The sequence below is a fragment of the Myotis nattereri genome (assembly GCF_964212035.1).
Source record: "Myotis nattereri genome assembly, chromosome: 15".
Taxonomy (NCBI): Eukaryota; Metazoa; Chordata; class Mammalia; order Chiroptera; family Vespertilionidae; genus Myotis; species Myotis nattereri.
In genome coordinates this window covers 1600704-1620434 of record NC_138090.1, presented here as the reverse complement: position 1 = coordinate 1620434, position 19731 = coordinate 1600704, and the positions used below count along the sequence as shown (strand labels likewise).

The 19731-nt window shown below is 62.4% G+C and overlaps 1 protein-coding gene across 1 annotated transcript; it reads right to left on the bottom strand.

Annotated features, from left to right (window-relative positions):
• Window positions 1-13911: 13911 nt before the first annotated feature.
• UQCRFS1 (ubiquinol-cytochrome c reductase, Rieske iron-sulfur polypeptide 1) lies at window positions 13912-18100 on the bottom strand. The gene is made up of 2 exons (XM_081107860.1): window positions 17831-18100; window positions 13912-14807 (listed from the first exon to the last, which is right to left on the bottom strand). Exons 1-2 carry the CDS (start codon window positions 18042-18044, stop codon window positions 14197-14199), a joined length of 825 nt encoding a protein of 274 aa, XP_080963986.1. The 5' UTR covers window positions 18045-18100; the 3' UTR covers window positions 13912-14196.
• Window positions 18101-19731: the final 1631 nt, after the last annotated feature.

Here is a 19731-nt window from a genome sequence, read left to right as displayed (position 1 = left end):
GCAGCCTCCACACAGATTGCCCGGAGTCGGTTTTGCATTCAGCCGGGCCTCAGTCCGGGCAGCGGTGTCCCTGCTCCTGCCTCCAGCGCGGAGGGTCCTGAGGGAAAGACGACAACGTTCGGCTTCATGTCACAGGTTTTAGGCCCAAACTCGCTGCCCTGTGACAAGCAAGGAGGCCGATGGGAGAAGACGTCAGAGACCCCTTTCCAGGCGCTGGACACACGGAGAGGAGGACTATGGTCCCAGACGGAGGGAGGCAGAGGTGAGCTCCCCGCCCTGGCTCTTCGCCCCGAGGGATTGTCTGGATCACAGGGCAGGAGGGGAACCCCAAGCAGACCAGGTGGCCATGCTGAGCTGAGGAGATGACTGAATTTCGGGGGGCCAGGCAGCTGGAGTTTGCGGGGCAGAGACCCATACAGGAGGGAGTCACATACGCACATGCACACGCACACACACACATGAGTTCACGCAACCTTCATGGGTCCTCCTGCGTCTGGTGGACAGCGGTCTGTGTCCATCATGAGCTTAGGGTGGACGGGCCACCTTCGTGGTGACCAGGAAGCGGTGGCCACGTCCTTGCTGAGCAGCTGCCGTGTCAGGAGGAGGCAGGCGGCGTCCGCGCTCCCATGGGTGCTGCACGGCGCCCGCCTCCCGGTGGCAGCCAGATGAACGCGCGCCGCTGTGATGAATGTACAAATATTTACGCAAGATGCAAGCGCAGCAGAACACAACGGAGGGACGATAAATCACCTTTCCTTAAGCAAGCAGGCCTCTGAAACCCGCCTGCCATGGGCCCCTGTGATGTATCGTCACCGCGGCAACGCGGCCCAGTGTCCGCTGTGGCCCCTGGGAGGGGACTGGTGAACTGGCTACAGACTCAGGTGAGACCTGGTTCAGAGGAGCCATCGGCCTGAGCCTGTGGACTCACCGTCCCGAGGGGCCTGCGTGGCTGACGTGGGGGGACTCACACGGCCCTAGGGTACAGCGGGGGCATCGATTGGGGGCATGAGGGGACTCTCTGAGGCTGCTGAGTGGGCCAGCTGCTGTCTGGGGGATGGGTGTCTGGGGGATGGTCTGGGGGATGGTCTGGGGGATGGGTGTCTGGGGGATGGGTGTGTGGGATGGGACTGCTAGAACAAGGTCACACTCATGCCTTTGAGGGTTCTCAGCCCAACCTGAGCGGCTCCCCGCATGCGGCACACAGGCCCCTGCACTGGGGGGCTCTTGCTGGGAAACAGGAAGGGACAGGAGGTGCCTTCTTAGATTTGCAAAGAATTCCGGGTGCGGGGGCTGGATTCACGGGTTAAAAACCTAACCGTCTGATCACTTTACATGTTTTCTTTTTATTGATTTCAGAGAGAGGAGGGGAGGGTCCCTTCTGGGGCTCACGGGGGCATCCCCACCGGCTCAGTGTCTGGCAGCCAGGCTCCCGGGTAACGGACGCCCACTCTCCCGGCTGAGCCGATGGGTCTGACCCGTTTCCTCGAACCCGGGACTCTCAGTCCTGGGAGGGTCCTTCTCAGAGCCCAGCCGGGTGCCTTGCCTCCGTGATCACGAGGTGCGTCCCTCAGCCCCATAAACCCAGGGCGGCCCTGGCCGGTGGATCAGTGGTTAGCGCGCTGGCCCATGGGCCACAGGGTCGCGGGTTCGATCCCCGGCCCTGCGTGTGTGGGGGGGCAGCCAATCGATGTTTCTCTCTCTCCATCCTCCTCCCCTCCACTCGCTCTAAAAACAAACAAACACAGGGGAGGGTGCTGCTCGTGGGCACCCAGCTTTGCAGGAGGGGAGACCCCGCCTCTGCTGTCTCCACGCCCCGGAATGATTCCCGCGGGGCTGCCTGGAGGCTGGCCGGCCGGACGGCACCGGCCGCTGTGTTTCAGGGTTTGGGGTTCCGGGCTGGAGAACCCCAGTGGGGGCTGGAGGGCACTGTGCTGGGGGAGCCATCCGTCGCCCGCGGACGCAGGATGGTTCCTGGCACCGGGCTCGTGTCTGGGTTCTGCCGTGTTGATTCAGTAAATGTTCTGTAAAATCTTGTTATGAAATGAAAACAAGCTCTTAATAAATCACCACGGTGAGATTTCCCAACGGGGCTGGGAGGACAGCTTGGCGGGCGGGGGGGGGGGTGCTGCGCCCCCCTCTGCAGCCCCAAGGGAGGTCCGAGGTGGGACCAGCTCAGGAATGAAGGGTGATTGATTGAGTGATTGAGTGAGTGAGTGATTGCTTGGCCGGGAGGCGGAGAGGACCAGCGGGAGGAGGGGTGCCCGCCCGGCTGCCAGCGAAGCCGGAGGCAGAGCCGCCGCCTATAGAAAGGCAACGTCATCGAATGGGAAGGTGCAGCCACCGAGGAAGCGATGCCAGGCTGCCCGCAGGTCACCCTGAGACGGGCAGGTTTCCCACACGCCTCGAAAACAGTATGCGCCGCCTGTCCATCTGTCCGTCCTGTCTGTCCGTCTGTCCGTCCGTCCGTCCATCTGTCCGTCCTTCTGTCTGTCCGTCTGTCCGTCTGTCCGTCTGGCCTCGGCATCTTCCTCCCGCCTGCTCACAACGCTGTGTGGTCTCCTCATGAAATCCTCTCCATCGGCTGCATCTGGTGCTGTTCCCGCCGCCCCCGGGCCGCCTGGTCTGCGCTCAGAGGCCTGAGGAGGGGTGTGTCCGGCTCCGGTAGTTTCATGCCGTTGGAGCTGCACAGCCTGGATCAGCCGAAGGGGCTGTGGGCTCGAGGACCCGGAACAGGCTCAGCCCAGCAGCCTCAGGTCCTCACGCGCCTCAGGGCTGACCACGGGCCTGCGGGCGCCCCTCCTGCCGGACAGCCCGTGGGCGAAGGCAGCTGCCAGCAGCCTGGGGACACGGGGACCCCACGGGACCGAGGCCGGCTCCACCTGCACGTCCGCTGCTGGTCCGCCTGGTCCCCGCCTGGTCCGAGCTCCGCTGCCCCCGGGAAGGCCAAGGCCAGCGTCCTAGACGCCTTCGCTCCGACCCAAACGCTCCTTCTGCGCAGGCGGCACTGATGGCGGCGGCGGCACTGATGGCGGCGGCAGCACTGATGGCGGCGGCGGAACTGATGGTGGCAGAACTGATGGCGGCGGCACTGATGGCGGCGGCGGAACTGATGGCGGCGGCAGAACTGATGGTGGCAGAACTGATGGCGGCGGCGGAACTGATGGCGGCGGCAGAACTGATGGCGGCGGCGGAACTGATGGCGGCGGCAGAACTGATGGTGGCAGAACTGATGGCGGCGGCACTGATGGTGGCAGAACTGATGGCGGCGGCGGCACTGATGGCGGCGGCACTGATGGCGGCAGAACTGATGGCGGCGGCACTGATGGCGGCAGAACTGATGGCGGCAGAACTGATGGCGGCGGCGGCACTGATGGCGGCGGCACTGATGGCGGCAGAACTGATGGCGGCGGCACTGATGGCGGCGGCACTGATGGCGGCAGAACTGATGGCGGCAGAACTGATGGCGGCAGAACTGATGGCGGCAAACAGCAAGCAGCCTGTTTCCTCGGGGACAGGCAAGGAGGGGAGACGGATGTTTCGGAGAGGGAGGCGCACCTGGGAACAGGGTTCGATTCCTGGTCAGGGCACAGGCCCGGGTTGTGGGCTCCATCCCCAGTGTGGGGCGTGCAGGAGGCAGCCGGTCCATGATTCTCTCTCATCATTGATGTTTCTCTCTCCCTCTCTCTCTCTCCCCTCCTCTCTGAAATCAATAGAAATATTTTTTTAAAAAAAAAAAAAAAAAGAGAAAGAAAAATGAGCCGCTCAGTCCCGTTAACAAGATCACCTGGCGGGGCGGCCGGTGAGACATACCAACCCGCCGTCTGACGGACGCAACAGGCCTCGCCTTGGGTTCAACTCTTACCCGGGGTTCCTGGGCCGTTGCTACCTCCCCGGGCAGTTGACCCTCCCCCAGCATCTCGTCTGCAGCAAACGTTTGCTCTTCTTCGAGGGCCTCCCTGAGGCTCGCCACCCAGGTCAGTGTCCCAGCCCCGACCCCCGTAGCCGGAAACCCCAGCATGAGCAGGAGTTTGTGCACCCGGCCCCTCGGTGATTATAGGAATCCTGGCGGAAGGATTTTGGTGCCAAACAATAAGTTGTCCTGAACCCCCCCCTGGTGGACTTAAATTTTTTATTTTATTTTTATTGTTTTTCCATCACAGTTGACAGTCAATATTGTCTTACATTAGCTTCGGGTGCACAGCGTAGGGGCCGGTGCCATCCCATCATGACATAGCCCTTCCTCCTGGCTGAGGCGGCCCCTCCATCCCCCCACACACCCTGTGGGGCGCCAGGCTGCTCTTCCTCAATCAAGATGGCTCTCCTCCCACCTTGTCCCCTCTCGGGCTCCTGGCTCTCCCTCACGCCTGCACAGAGTGTGTGTCCAGAGCTGCGGGTGTGGCTGTGCAAACCGGCTCACCGCACGGATTCCAGGGCATTTCTGCGTCCCCACAGGCCAGGGGCCCGCAGACTGGGCGTCCTGCTCCCCCACGAGGAGCCAGAGGCCCGATGCTGCAGAGAGAGTTCCCAAGAGTCTGAGGCGGTGCCCGCGGGTCTGGCTGCCTCCAGACCCAGCAGCCTGAGCAGGCCACACTGACCACACCGCCGTCCATCCCCACCGTCCACGCCCCCGTCCATCCCCCGTCCACCCCCCGTCCATCCCCCGTCCACCCCCACCGTCCATCCCCCATCCACCCCCCCGTCCACCCCCACCGTCCACCCCCGTCCATCCCCACCGTCCACCCCCGTCCATCCCCCCATCCACCCCACCGTCCATCCCCCCCATCCATCCCCCGTCCACCCCACCGTCCATCCCCCGTCCATCCCCATCCATCCCCACCGTCCATCCCCCCATCCATCCCCCCATCCATCCCCCCGTCCATCCCCACCGTCCATCCCTGTCCACCCCCCCGTCCATCCCCATCCATCCCCACCATCCACCCCCATCCATCACCCCGTCCATCCCCACCGTCCACCCCCGTCCACCCCCCCGTCCATCCCCGTTTAGGGTGACACTTTGCTCCGCGGGGGGGTGGGGGGGAGATCCACCCCGCCCGCCCTGCGGCTCACCCGCTGTTGTTCGCCTATTAAGGTTTTCCTGGGGAAAATGCTTATCGCTGACAGCCAGAGCGCCTTCTGGGGAAAGAAACAATTTCCGGTGATGGGTGGGGTGATGGGTGGATGTTCAAGGAGAGAGCAGGCTGAGGGAGAATGACAGGGACAGGTGGGTGTCTGCCTCCAGGGGGCGCACGGGTTCAACTCACCCGCCAGGTCCCCGGGTTGGAAGTGGTTTCCGATTCACCTGCCAGGAATGAATCCACGGGGCCCTGTGCCGGGATCGGCTGGTGATGTCTGCCACGGCGGGAGCGGAGAAGTGGAGACGCAAAGAAATGCCAACACCTGGCCAGTCCCCCAGCACAGCCCACAGGGAAAGCACGCGCCCTCCAGTGTCAGCTCGCCTCTAAGACCAGCGACGTCCACCGGGAAAGGGGCCCGGGTCTTATGGGGGGGGCGGAGGTGAGGGGGTGACCCGGGCATGGAGGGGGGTCGCCCGCCACCACGAGGAGAGAAGGTGGCTGAAAAGGAGACAACAGGGGCCCCGGAGCCCAGCCCCTCTGCCCCCAGGACGCAGCCTCGTGAACCCCAGGCCTAGAGGCAGAGACGGTGCTGCGAGGGCCCGGCCTCCCCCTGGCCCGGTGAGCCTCACTGAGCGCTGCCCTCGCAGAGCGGGGCGTCTCCGCTGCCCGGACGGTGTGGCCTCGGCCGTCTGGTAAGTCCCCAGGGGTGCGGGGCAGCGCCCAGGCCGCCAGCCGCCCTCCCCGGGGCTCAGTGGCTTCCTCTCTCCCCTTAGACCAGAGAGAAAGATGAACCACACCCCTTATCTCCCCCTGGAACGAAGCTGCGTCCACTCAGGCCGCAGGAAAGCAAAGCCCACGACGTTTCCCATGTTGATCTAAATTAAATCTGCAAATGGAAAGAGGCCCTCGTGTGGGAGCGGGCCAAGCCGAAGGTGCAGGCGAGCATGGGGGGGCGGGCAGGTGGGCGAGCGGGTGTGCCCGAGCTGGGGGCCTGCTGGGCCGGGGTCTGGGGACGGACACGGTGGCCTGACCGACCTCTGGGGAGTGCCTGGGACTCCAGACGTCAAGTATTTAAAAACGGCCCCCAGGGGGTCCAGGTGTGAGGAAGGGAAAGCCTAGAGACGTGTCCCCATCTGCCGAAACCCTCTGCCTAGCGGAGCCCGGAGCGCCCGGCAGGAGCCAGCAGGGCCACACGATCGCCCTTTCTTCCAGACGAGTTTAAAAGTAAATCGGTAAGAAAGACACTGGCGCCCAGAGTGACCAGCGGGGAGGCCAGCCCTCAGGGGAGCCGTGCGAAGTGCAGGCCCGGCAGGAGGAAGTGGCCAGGGGCTGAGGAGGGTCCATCACACCCGTCCATGCAGCTGCCCAGGAAGCCCACAGGGCCACCTCCTGCGGACGCTGGTGCCTCGCAGCCTGGGCCCGGGCAGAGCAGGGGCGGGAGGGGGGGGGGCAGGTGCAGTGACAGGGAGGAAGCAGGTGCCTGGGAGGGCGGCAGAGCTGAGAAGCAGGCAGTGACGGTCGGACAGCCACTCTGAGCAGCAGGTTGGCACGTTTTACATCAGGAGGCAGGAGCCAGGGAGGGCTCTGGGGTTCAGCACCGTGGTCAGCGCCAGCCTCAGCCCCTCTCCCCTGGGCTTCCTGGTCTTGCTTCACTGGGCCTAAATCGGCAGTCAGACAGCCCTCTCGCAATCCGGGACCTCTGGCTCCTAACTGCTCGCCTGCCTGATTGCCCCTCACCCTGGGCGGCTGCCTGGCTCCCTCCCTCGCAGCCTTGGGCAGGTGGGTGGCCAGCTGGCCGCCTGGGCCGGGGTCCCTCCCTCGCAGCTGCAGCGGCTTCCTGGATCCTGTGGCCGCAGCCTGCTCAGAGGAGCTGGAATGTCCAGAAGGAAGGACGGAGGTCCGGAATGACTTCCACTCTATCTAATTAGCATATCACCCTTTTATTATATAGGACTAGAGGCCCGGTGCATGAAAATTCATGCACTGGACGGCGGGTCCCTCAGCCCGGCCTGCCCCCTCTCACAGTCCAGGAACTGTGAGGGGCGGGAGGCGACCCGGTGATCAGGGGAAGATGACACCCCCCACTAAACCTCTGCTGCTGCCACTGCCGGTAGCGTGAGCCTCGGGCAGCCCTGGTGACCTGAGCCTTGGGCGGCCTTGGGCGGCTGGGGGCTGAGGGGACTGGGTGCTGCCATCTTTGAGGGCATGGCAGCCAATTAGCATATTCCCTCCTTATTGGCTGTGGGCCGCAGCCATCTTTTTGATGGTGTGAGGGTCAATTAGCATATTTTCTCTTTATTAGATAGGATTGCTACCGGGGACTTGCTCATCGCTAGTTCAACATATTAGTCAGAGCCAGACGCTGGGCCGTGTGGGGGGTGGGGGGGTGACACGGCCCTGCTCCGGAGCCGCCATCAGGAGGAGGTGACAGTCACAACAGCAAACGGAAAAACGCGATTGTGCACCCGGCCCTACGTGTGTGCAGAGGTGCAGGAGAGGGTGAGTGGAACTTCATGCTGAAAACACACAGGCTTTGCAAATGCTCACTGGGCCCTGGCTGGTGTGGCTCAGTGGATAGGGCGTCGGCCTGTGGACCAAAGGGTCCTGGGTTCGAGTCCAGTCAAGGGCATGCTCCTCATTGCAGGCTCCTCCCCCGGCCCTGGTCGGGGTGCGTGCAGGAGGCAGCCAATCGATGTCTCTCCCTCACATCGATGTTCCTCTCCCTCTCCCTTCCACTCTCCCTAAAAATCAATGGGAAAATATCCTCGGATGAGGATGAACAAAAAGAAAAAAAGTGCTAATTGGTTTAAGTGTCTTAATTCTCACACACATGTAAATACAGTAAATGAGTTTTTATTCCACTCGGATGATTTCAATTTAAAACAACCCAATTACTTCCCAGGTAATATTTGGGGCCGAAATCAAATCAAATTGCAGGTCATTATAACGTGAGAAAAAGCAGCGCAGTTGAGTATGTGATTGGGCCGCTGGGAGCCTCCGCGCTTTACGCTGCGACCAGGAATCCGAGGGGGAGGCCGGGGCGGGGGGGGGGGGGGGGGTGGCTGCATCTGGGAAGGGGGGGAGCTGTGGCTTCAGGTGCGAACGAGGTGAGGAAGGACGGGAGAGGAAATGCTCCCCCGAGGGTCTGAGCGCCGCGTCCTGCGCTGCTGGTGACCTCGGTCACGCGACCTGTCGTCAGCCACAGGGTCCCCCCGGCTGCTCCTTTACGGGGTGGCCCCTCCAAGCTCCCGCGTGCTCTGCCCTGAGGTGGACGTTGCCGGTGACCAGCCCGAGCCCGTGAGCCCGTCCACTGGCCCGTGTGCCCTTCTCCTGTTTCGTGGAATGCACTACTCAAGGCCGCCGCCTGCAATGGCTGGGGGTCCCCTCAGACGCCGGGGAGGCCCTGGATCTCGCAGGCATTTGACTTGCAACCCCTTTACTCGGCCTTAAAATGCAGACCACGAGGCCGCGCCCCTGCCTGGTGTTGGGGGAGCTGCTGAAGCGTGGGCTGGGGCAGGGCCGTCCGGAGAACGCTCCTCGGTCCCGGCTGACACCGTCCGCACATCAGAAACCAGGTATTCGCCCCCGCAGGCCTGCCTGCTCCTCACGGGTGGCGCGTTGCCTGGAAAATGCCTGCAGCACAGTCCGGCCAGAGGGAGGTCAGAGCCGGTCTGGGGCCTGCTCCCTGGGGCCCGGCCGCCTCGGGGGCAGTCGCCTTGCCGCGGGCTCCAGGCCCCGGAGACGCTAGAGCTGACAGCTCAGCCTTGAGCAGTGTCACCGGCCAGCTTTCTGCGCATCATGCCGGCTGGGCGGGAGGCTGAGGGGAGGGCTGCCCTTCGCGCAGCACCGGTCGGGGAAGCTGGAGCCGCTGGCTCCTTGTAGGGGAGCTTTTCCAGGCCCTTCTATCCCTTTGTGGCCAAGAGCCCCCGCCCGTCCCCGCTGCACCCCGTCGGCCCCCAGCCCTGGGGGTGAGTGCTGAGGGCGAGCACTCCGTCCAGGCTCTGCCAGCTGGGCTGTGCCCTCAGTCCCCGGGCCTGACCCTGGGATGAGAGCGGGCCGGTCCTCAAACAGCTGCCTCAGGGGGCTGAGCGGGTCCTCCCGGCCTCGGCAATTCCAGGCACGTCTGCGGGGGGCCAGAGGGACGTGTAGAAATCTTATCTGGTTTAACCAGGATTACCCGGATAAGCCGTTTTCCTCGTCCTGTTTGCCACTGGGCCTGGGTGCTGCGCAGACCGTGTGAGTTACGGTCGGGGCCCCTGCCTGCCCCGGGGCTTAGCTAATGAGGGGGCTGGGGTGCTCACCCCCCTGGAGAGCCAGGGCCACGGGCAGGGCGAGGGGATGGGCTGAATGACACGGAGAGAGGAGGAACGGCGGCCGAGGAAATGCCAGCTCAGCCCCACGGGCCCAGGGAAGCGGAGTCAGAGTCAGGAGACCCGAGGAGCTGAGCTCGGGACCCCCCCACCCCCAGCCCCGTCCCCATTTCAGACCAAATGAGAAACATGAGCCGCCAGGAGCGAGCAGATGGCGTCTCCAGGCTCTGGGCTCCCGTCCGGCCAAAGCAAACACGGGCTGGCAGCCGGGTCTGCAAACGCCACCGCCATCTGGAACAGGCTCCGGCTCGCCAGTGTGTAGCTGCACGTCCCCGCGCTGCGAAGGGGCCGCCGCACGGGCTGCAGCAGGGCCGTCCCCTCCTGTGGCCGAGCAGCGTCCCCGTTACACACGCACGTCCTCCGGCCCCGCCAGGCCCGGCCAGCGACCCGGCGTCGGACAAGCCTCCAGGGGACCCGATGTGAGTGAGTTTGCCGCCAGCGGACCAGGGGAGACAAGGCACCCGCTCTCACGGGGTCAGAGCCGGGGTGGGGGGTGGGGGGTGGCGGGGGGGCAGCCTGCGGCCAGGGCGGCACTGGCATGCGCTCAGGTTTGTACAGAACGTCGGCCGGGCCACGTGGCTGCTGACCGAGTGGCTGCCGGACACCAGTGGCCGCCACCCCTGCGACACGTCCTCTCCGGCCCCGGCAGAGGCTGGCCAGCTGGCTGAGGGCAGCGGGACCCGGGGCGGCCGAGAGGGGCCGTGTCTGAGCATCTCTCCGTGTGGCCAGGATGGCCGCCTGGGGCTGAGCCTGCCTGGGGCTCGGCTGTGGGTCCGGCAGCAGGAAGGGAGGCCTGGCGGCGGCCTGTGCTAACAGCCTCCACCCTGAAGTAACCCGGCGTTCACTCACTCACAGCCAGACAGGCAGCCTTGGGGGCAGGACCCCCCACCCCCCACCCCGTTCATAGTAACTGTTTATAGTTGAAATCATTGGCGCCAGAAGACAACCAGAAAAGCGCTCCCAAAAGTGGCGAATGAAGAACCCCAACGGCAGGGGCGCCGACCGGCCCCCACGAGCAAACTCGAACTCGAGTGCACAGGTGGCCATTCCTCCTGGAGGCCTCCGGGCGCTCCGTGGCCGGCTCCTGACAACAAACAAGAGGCAGAGACGGACAGAGGAGCCTGGGAACCGGGAGCCCTGCATCCGCTCCCGCCACGGGGCCTGCCTGCTGGCTCCCTGAGGCACGTGGATGCCCCTCCAAACTTACTCCACAAAGAAGGGGGGCCGGGCCGGCGGGGCTCAGGGTTGAGCATCAGCTCATGAACCAGGAGGTCACGGTTCCATTCCGGGGAGGGCACAGGCCCGGGTCCCCAGTGTGGGGCGTGCAGGAGGTGGCCAATCGATGATTCTCTCTCATCACTGATGTCTCTCTATCTCTCTCTCCCTCTCCCTTCCTCCCTGAAATCAATAAAAATATATTTTAAGAAAAGAAAAGACATCCCAGAGGAAGAACCAAGTGGACACAAGATAAAGCCGTCTGTGACTCTGGTGCCATGTCCACCCCCGCCGGAGGGACTCCGAGCTTGGCCTCCAGTGGCAGAGGCGGCGGGGGGAGTGCCCGTCCTCCCCGCCTCGCTGTGGGTGTAATGTGAGCAGACCGGCTCCGTGGCTGTAAATCACCCCAGTTCCTCTGGGACCCATCGCGGTCGTGCTAACCGTGATGGATTCTCGTGGTATTTAAAGAGCGAGACTGTCAATTCGCCTTTATGGGAATCATCACGGTCATCGGCCCCTCGCAGACCTCCTTTCCGAAGGAGCCAGTTACTAAAATGGGCGATAATTTGCTTTTAGTGTAATCTCTCTGAAAGCCAGAGCGAGTCTCCAAAATAATTCAGAGTTTAAGTTGCAATCTAAGCGGCCTTTTCCTCGCGATGACGGCGGAGGGTGGTGTCGCCGTTCTTGGCTGATTCCTCCGCAGGGTGTGAGCTGCAGGTCGCCGTGTTCCCGCGAGGACCGAGTGACACAGCTGCTCCTAATGGCCTCTCCGGGAGTGACCGCTGTCCTTCCGGAAGCGAATCCATCAAGCCAGACCCTCCCCCTGGGCCAGAGTCCCCCGAGGCCTCCCGCCCCGGAGGCCAGTTGCCCACAGCAATGACCTTGGTGGAGGGAAGGGCTCGAGCCGCTCTGGCCCAGGCCCCGCCAGGTCCCCCTCCCGTCCTGCATGTCGTCGGCTCAGACCACCGGGGACTGAAAATCCTCCACCTGCAGCTCCAGAGGCGAGGAGGCCCCAGTGGGAACCGGGAGAGAGGAAACCAGTGTGTTCTGAGTTCAGTAGCTCAGTTTGTTTAATCCCCGTGGGCCGAGGACGTGGGGAGAAGCAAATCGGAAAAGTACGGCTGCGGGGCCTCAGGAACGCCGGCCCCGGGGACAGACAGGGACCCCCAGCCGAGGGCCAGGCGTCCGTTTGCGGCTCTGCCCGGCGAAGAGCGGCCGCGGGGTGCGGTCAGAGTGTGTCCTCCCGGAGCCGGCGAAGCCCCTCAGGACGAGGGCCGTCCGTCTCTCCCCGCATCGCCTCCCACAGCCGGGGCTCACGCTTGTTTAATGAACAAACGGATGTCAAACGACAGCGAGAGGAAGTGACGGTTAAGGAGCTTGGACACAGCAGGTCCCGGTTGGACACGGCACAGACCTCTCGTCTAATCCCTGCTCGGCCCCCGGGGAGCTCAGGGAAGCACCCCACTTCCCGTTTCACCCAGAAACCTGGGCGTTGTTGGGACCAGCGTGACGCGCGGGATCCCACAGCAGTGAGGGCAGAGCCGCAGGGGGTCCCCGTGGGACTAGCTAACCGTGATGGATTCTCGTGGTATTTAAAGAGCGAGGCTGGCATTAGCTTTTATGAGAATCATCCCAGCCATTGGCCCCTCGCAGACCTCCTTTCCGAAGGGGGTGGAAGGCTCGTGACCTACCGCCAGCACCGCTCGCTCAGATGACACGGTGTCAGTAACTCCTCAGCACGCTGTGTTCCGTCCTCAGCGCTCCCACAGCTGAACTGTGTGCCCTGGGACCTGCCTCACCCCCTCCCCTCGCCCCAGCCCGCTGTCTTCGTGAAATCAGCTTTTATTTTTAAGATTCCATACGCCGCCCTGTCTCCATCTGGCTTATGGCACTCAGCACTGCCCGGGCTCAGCCGCGGTTGCAAACGGCAGACGTGGGTTTTCTAGGACGGAGCTTGGGTATTTCCTTGCTCTTCTCAAAGAACCAGAGTTTGGATTCATAGTCACAATCCCGGAAAGGTCAGCAGCAGGAAAAGCCCTTTACTGAGGGCGAGCTCAGCCTCCTTCTCCATCAGCTTCAAACACCACGGCCCGTGCCGGCCTGAGCGGAGCCGGGGAGCCCGGGAGCCCGCACGTGCTGGCCTGAGCGGAGCCCGGGGGCAAGGGAAACATGGCTGTCCTTCCCGCCCACCTTCCTGCCTCCGCGCCGCCCGATTCCCCTGCTCGATGGCCTTTCTGCCCTGAGCACCACGTGCCCTCCCGACACCCGGTGCAGCATGAGGAGGGGTGAACGGGCACGCGGCACTCTCTGTCTGGCGTTTACACCCAAACACCGGAGCGTGAACGTCCTTATCGGAGACCAGACATAAGCCTGTCCCGTGCCCTGCGGACCGCACCTGCTCATCGCCTTTCTAGCTGGTGAGAGGGAACCGGACTGCCTTCGGCACCAGCACGGACGCCGTGTCCTGATACACTTGCTGCTGCTTTCACAGCCCGAACCCTGGGTGGCCAGCTCCCCCTGGAAGCCGACCACGGAACTTAGGCCGCTGTTTTAGACGCACGTGTGGTCACAGGGGACCCAGAGGTATTACAACCCATGGCCCCACAGCAGACGACACAAGTAGCTGACTCCGCAGGCAGGCTGCTGCGCGTTCGCAGGGGTGTCTCACCAGGTGGTTTCGCCCCTGGAACTGGAGGCAGGCGGGAGGCGAGTTCACCCTGGCATGTGCCCACCCACACTTCACAGTGAAAAGTGTTTCTGCAAATCCAACTGGAAGCAGCACCTTGCAACGTAACCTCTCCAGAAACAACTCCGGTGGGCGGCTTTCAGCCAGGCTCAGGGCGCACGCACACCACCCTCCTGCCTCTGATGGGGCAGCAGCAGGAGCGGGTGGGGGTGTGGATGGGGGATGGGAGAAAAGAAGCAACAGGGCTGAGCTCCCATGTGGGAAAGCTTCTCTCGGATAACATCCCGCCACCACCTCTTAAAACTAAAGAATTCTAGTTACTAACCCACGCCCCAGTGACGGACAGACGTCCTGGTGGGTCGCAGGAGCTGGGGCTCAACTCGGAGCTGAACACCCGGTCCAGGACGTTCCCAGGGTCAGTCAGCAGTGTCACAGGCGTGTGTGTCTGTGCGTGTGTGTGCGTCTGTGCATCTGTGCGCGAGGGACGGGAGAGGACCAGCTGGCGCAACCCGACATCCCAAGCTCTGCAGAATCCGTGGCCCCGACACAAAGGCAGTAAACGAGTCAGACTTCACAGCATCTTGTACAGCAGCCAGTGACTTTAATGGAAGGAACCATCAGACACCGCCCGCCCCCAAGCCGCCCAGCCGACAGTGCTGACAGTGGCTTCTTCATTAAGGTGAAGGCGTGAAGGTGTTCAAATCAGATTCAGCTCATTTCACAGGAACATCACAAGGGCACCGTCCGCATATCTTCCTCGTACAAACCAACCCCGCGAGTACACACCTGCTCTCCGGCACCTTCTCTGAGGAGACGCGAGGACGAAAGAGCCTGCGCCTCGAGCGGGGGCCTAGCCAACCACCACGACGTCGTCGCTGGTGAACTCGTAGTAGGGAACCTCGAGGTTGAGGGGCGCAGGCCCCTTGCGGATCCTGCCAGAGGCGTCATAGTGGGAGCCGTGGCAAGGGCAGTAATAGCCACCATAGTCGCCCGCGTTGGCAATGGGCACGCAGCCGAGGTGCGTGCAGACCCCGATCAGGATGACCCACTCGGGCTTCTTCACGCGCTCCAGGTCGTGCTGGGGGTCCCTCAGGTGGGACACATCCACGGCGGCCTCCTGCTCCACCTCCTTCTGGGTGCGGTGGCGCACGAACAGCGGCTTGCCCCTCCACTTGAAGGCCATGTTCTTGCCCTCGGGGATGTCGGACAGCTTGATTTCGATCTTGGACATGGCTAGCACGTCGGCCGAGGCGCTCATGCTGGAGACAAACTGGGAGACGACATTCTTGGCGGCGTAGGCGGCGGCGACCGTCGTGGTCGCCGTGACCAAGTAGGAGAAGCCCTTCCTGGCCTCGCTGCTCTCCTTGGAGGACTTGGTGCTGTCCTGCACCTCGGCCCGGCGGTAGTCGGAGAAGTCGGGCACCCTGACGTCTGTGTGGGAGTAGCGGACAGAGGCAGGGGCTGCGAGGCAAACGGAGGGGGAAGCACAGTTAGACACCAGGCAACAGACCTTAGTAAGTTCATGAGCAAGAATCAATGATAAAGACGTGAAAAACCCCTCACTGGCTCAGAAATGGCCAACGAGCAGCCTAGTGTACAAAATGCCCCACGCGGAATGAAGCCACCACGCCCGGGACCGTCAGACACTGCGCACACGGGGCCCTCCTGACTGAGCACCGCGGAGTCCGCATTCACAGCGACCCGGCATCAAGCTGGAAGGTCAACCAGCACTGACAGAGCAGCATTTTAAACCCCGAACCCGAGGTGCGGGACATGCTCCACGGCTGTGACGCCTCCCACACTCTCTGGGTCAGAGGGACCCGCTGATGTGTGAGATCAGCTTGTAAACCTCTCACTGCCTTTCTGTCTGTTGCCTGAAAGAGCGGCTACAAACTCACAAAATACTCATTACAAGACAACAGGCACCCCCAGGGCCTGCGGCATAACTTCAGCTGCAGAAAACGTAGTGCTCTCTCGTTACTATCGCTTCAACTTCAAGTGAAAGCCCCGTGGGCAGGAAGGGGTGCCCTGAGCAGGATAAGCGGCCATCAGAGGCCCGTGGGCAGGAAGGGGTGCCCTCATCAGGATAAGCAGCCATCAGAGTCCCATCACGTCTCCAAGTCCCAGTCATTTCAATGCAGCGGGCGAACCTCTAGGCGGCCGCCGCCTCTCCTCCCACGGCGGGGTCTCAGCCGGGCACCACGCGGCCACAGGCCGGACGCTCATGTCAAATGACCGTTAAAGAAGAAACCATCACTGTCCGTGAACACTCTGGATGTGAGTCATTCATTTATTACTTTATTTTTGTAAAGACCACATGCCGCTGTCCTACAGCATTTTTAAATGTCTGGGAAAATGAACTTACTGGTATCACATCTAAGCCTGTTTCAGGAAGCATATCTCTTTGCAAACTGTACTTTCATTTTAGGACATTTGCCAAGTTTCCCTGTTTAGAAAGTGGAACACTAAAACCCCTCTTTTAGAAAACGTGCTGTTTCCCGAATAAAGTGTATTTTCGTAGAGGCTGCAGTTCTACGGGCTCTCCAGGCCCATCGCTGACGGGAGCCGACAGGTGCTCGCACACAGGGAACCCATCAAGATCCCTCGGTGCGCGGTCCTGGCTCACCCGGCCGTGTCCCGAGGGAACCAGGACACAGGCAGTGACGTCACCTGAGGTAGCGCCCTCCCTCCACCTACGGCTAACCTGTCAGAGACCGGGGACGGTAGAGATGCATTACGCTCCCTCAGCACCACCTGGGACTGCACGGGAGATACGCACCGTACCTACATTTCTCCACTGAAAACAGTAACACGGCCTCGACCGCGAACAGCACACAGGAAACACAGACACTGGCGAGAGGGCGGGGCAGCTCCTCGGGAGACCTGTGGGCAAGGCCCCGCTGTCCACCCGCTCTGTGCAGGTCACACTTCGCCGGGAATTAAACGCCAGCAGGGAAATCACCCTGTAAAGGGCTCCCTGAACTGTGGCCGGCACTGATAGCAAAGGTGCTGGCCAGACTTAGCTCAACGACAGCAAACCCAGCGACTTGCTGCAATACCCCCTCTACCTGCCAGAATTAAGGCGTCCTCACAGACCACGGGCCGTTCCGGCCTGCCCTGCTTTGTTGAAGGTGCGCTCTGGGCACCTGGGCATCGTCCTTCTCAGCTCTGACCCCCCTCTGCTACCGTCTCCCCTCTGCTACCCGCTCACAAACCACCCGGACAGCCGACTGGGAGCGGAGCTGCAGGCGAAGGCACAGGCGGGCCGGCCTGGCAGACAGCTCCACCTTCCTCACCGGCTCCTGGGGGACGGGAGAGCCCGCTTTTCGGAGAAACCCGTTAGCCCTGCGGCCAATCTCGGGGGGCTTCGCCTTTGCTGTGAAAGGCTCCCCCCCCCGCTGCTTCCACCCCATCCACAGGCCTGAAAGCCTCTCCGAACCCAATGGTGCCCCCACCACCGGCCATGCTTCCACCAGACCCATCGCGCCCCACCGTGTGCGGACCCAGGTGGTGGGCGCTAGAGCCGCTCCGCGCCCTCGGCCCAAGGCCGGTCACCGGCACCTTCAAGCGCAAAGGAAGCAGCAGACACAGAGCTTCACGGACGCAGGGACGGGGCCTGGAGACGAGTGGGAGTCCGCTGGGGGTGCAGAGAAGGGGCGAGCGGAGGCAGAACCGGGGGGCAACTCGGGCGCCACGCAGGGCAAGAGCCACCAACTCGTGTCACTGGGCCGGGCAGGTGCCGGCTCGGGGGGCCGGGGGGGGGGGGCGGCCCAGCACCAGGCGGCCGGCTTTAAGGTCCGGGCCGCCCGCTCCGGACGCCAGGCCGGGGGTGAGGAGGAAGGAAGAGGCGCGGGGCCCCGAGCGCAGAGGGCAGAGGGCAGAGGGCGCCCCTCCTCGCTGTAAGGTGGGGGCCTGCTCCCCGCTCTGCCTGTGGCTCCGGAGGCCGACGGCCCTGTGAGTGACCTTGAGGCCGGGGCTGTGCGTCATCGTGCGGGGTGCGGGGTCGGGGGCGCACTGAGGGGAACGCCCCTGGATGAACAGCAGCTCCCGCGGCTGAGCTGCCCCCCCCCCCCCCCGTGTCCCAGCGGCCGTGCGTAGGGCTTTCCCGCCGGAGCCTCAGATACGACCCAGAATTCGGGCCCATCCCGACCCGCTCCCCTGGTGGGAAAAGGCCGGGAGCCGCCAAGGCCGTCAGCCTCCGGGGGGCAGTCGGACCCCGCGTTCCCGACGGGGGCCCGAAGCCGAGCCCGAGGCTGGGACGCGGCCGGGCCGCCCACGGGGACCACGCAGGGGCTGGGGGGGGGGGGGGGGCGGGGAGGGGAGCCGGAGCCGGAGGGCCGCACCGGTGGGAGCTGGGCCCGCGGAGGCGGAGGGCGGAGGTGCGCGGACCCGCCCAGGGCCGGTTCATGTTCCCCGGACCCCGCCGTTTCCCGCGGCCCCCTGGGCCTGGGACCCGGGAGAGCGAGAGCGGGGGCCCGGCTCACCATTAAGGCTCACGACGGCGACCAGAGGCCCGCTCGCGGCCTGGCCGTTCAGGGACTCCCGGCAGAGGAAGGGCCGCTTCACGTCCAGCACCGGCGGCTCCGCGGCCGGGGGCAGCGCGGCCTGCACCAGGGGCCGCAGCGCGCCCGCCACCGCGCGGGAAGAGGCCGACAGGACGGGCGCGAACGGGCCCGAGCGGGCAGCGACCGACAACATGGCGACGGCTGCTCCAAACTCCCAGCCGGTCACAGAGACGACCTTCCGCCCGCCGCGCAGGCGCGGGGAGGCGCAGGCGGCGCGGGCCCAAGACGTCAGCGGGCCGGATGGGCGGGGCGTGCGTCGGAGGCGGGGCCAAGAGCCCAGGCTGAGGGCGGGGCGTGCGCCGGAGGCGGGGCCAAGATCCCTGGCTGAGGGCGGGGCCGCGCGGGGAGGCCGGGCTGCCGCCTTGTCTGTCTGATTGTCTGTCTGTTTGCCTGCAAGGCGGTCTCGCGGGTCGCTGTCCTGGGATCTGCCCCATGAAAGGGGGCAGAGGAGGCCGCCAGGAACGTCTCGTAGGCCGAGTTTGCGGTATCTTAGGGCTAATACGTCATCTATGGGGACCTAGGGATCAGAATACATTTTCATAATAGTTTAAATAGGGATAATAATAGTTCTTAACATATATGCATATACCCGTGTTCCCAAAAAATGTATACACACTTTTCCCTGATAGCTCAATTGAAGTTTCTTTTCAGAATTAACCCATTGGAATTAATTATTTAAAGTGTGTATACATTTTGGGGGACACCATATCTATAAATAAATAAATATAATAGGGTACACATATAAAACCTAAAAGACCAGCATATAGTAACTGCTATGTATTTACTATAATGACTATTCTCATTACCTAAAACAAAAAAAGTTTTAAAAAGGCCAGGGACTTGTGTGAAAGCTTAACGATGACGATGATGATGATAATGGCTTATGTTTATTAATCATTTACTGTGTGTTAGGTTGTGTGCTTTCCCTTCATTCTTTCACTGGTAGTCCAGGCCCCCATGAGGGAACCGCGGCCCTGCACCCAGGGCTGGAGAGGCGGAAAGGGGTGAAGTGGAAGGGCCGCTTCACATCCAGCACCTGCGGCTCCGCAGTCGGGGGTCGCCTGAGTCTGCTCCTAACCACCGTTTCCGAGTGAGACTTTAGGGCCGGCAGGGCTACGTCTTTAAATCGTTTCCTGTCCCAGGGGGAGAAAGTTGCTCCCTTCTAACTTCTCTTTCAGTCCTTTGATTCCAGCACTGAGAAAGGCCCAGCTTGATGCTACTATGTCTTGAATTCCTAACATTTGCTACTCTCCCCTTGAATTCAAAGCCCTTAGCAGGATGTGGAATCTACGGAGGGTTTAATAACATCATTTATTTTTTTTGTGTATTTATTTTCTAGCCATACTGATTTTCCAAAGACTACAGTGAGATTTGTTTTATATTTCTCTAGACAAGAATGAGCTCATTTAAATGTTAACTATTGCCGAAACCGGTTTGGCTCAGTGGATAGAGCATCGGCCTGCGGACTGAAGGGTCCCGGGTTCGATTCCGGTCAAGGGCATGTACCTGGGTTGCGGGCACATCTCCAGTAGGAGATGTGCAGGAGGCAGCTGGTCGATGTTTCTCTCTCATCGATGTTTCTGACTCTCTATCTCTCTCCCTTCCTCTCTGTAAAAAATCAATAAAATATATTTAAAAAAAAAATGTTAACTATTAAGACTGTACAGATTTGGCAGCATTGTAATGGTGGTGGGAGTATAAACCAATGAAGTTCCTCTGTGCTTTGCATGGGCTCTGTGACCTGGGCACGTTTCCTAACCCCTCCTGCCTCAGTCTCCTCACCTGTGAAATGGGATGGTAGTGATGCCACCCGGGAGGAG

Bases quoted from the DNA above. Each gene is read 5' to 3' on its own strand.
- UQCRFS1 (XM_081107860.1), bottom strand. From the start codon at position 18,044: ATGTTGTCGGTCGCTGCCCGCTCGGGCCCGTTCGCGCCCGTCCTGTCG. The intron at 14,808-17,830 runs GTGAGCCGGGCC...TTTGCCTCGCAG, and splicing joins CGCCGTCGTGAGCCTTAATG to CCCCTGCCTCTGTCCGCTAC.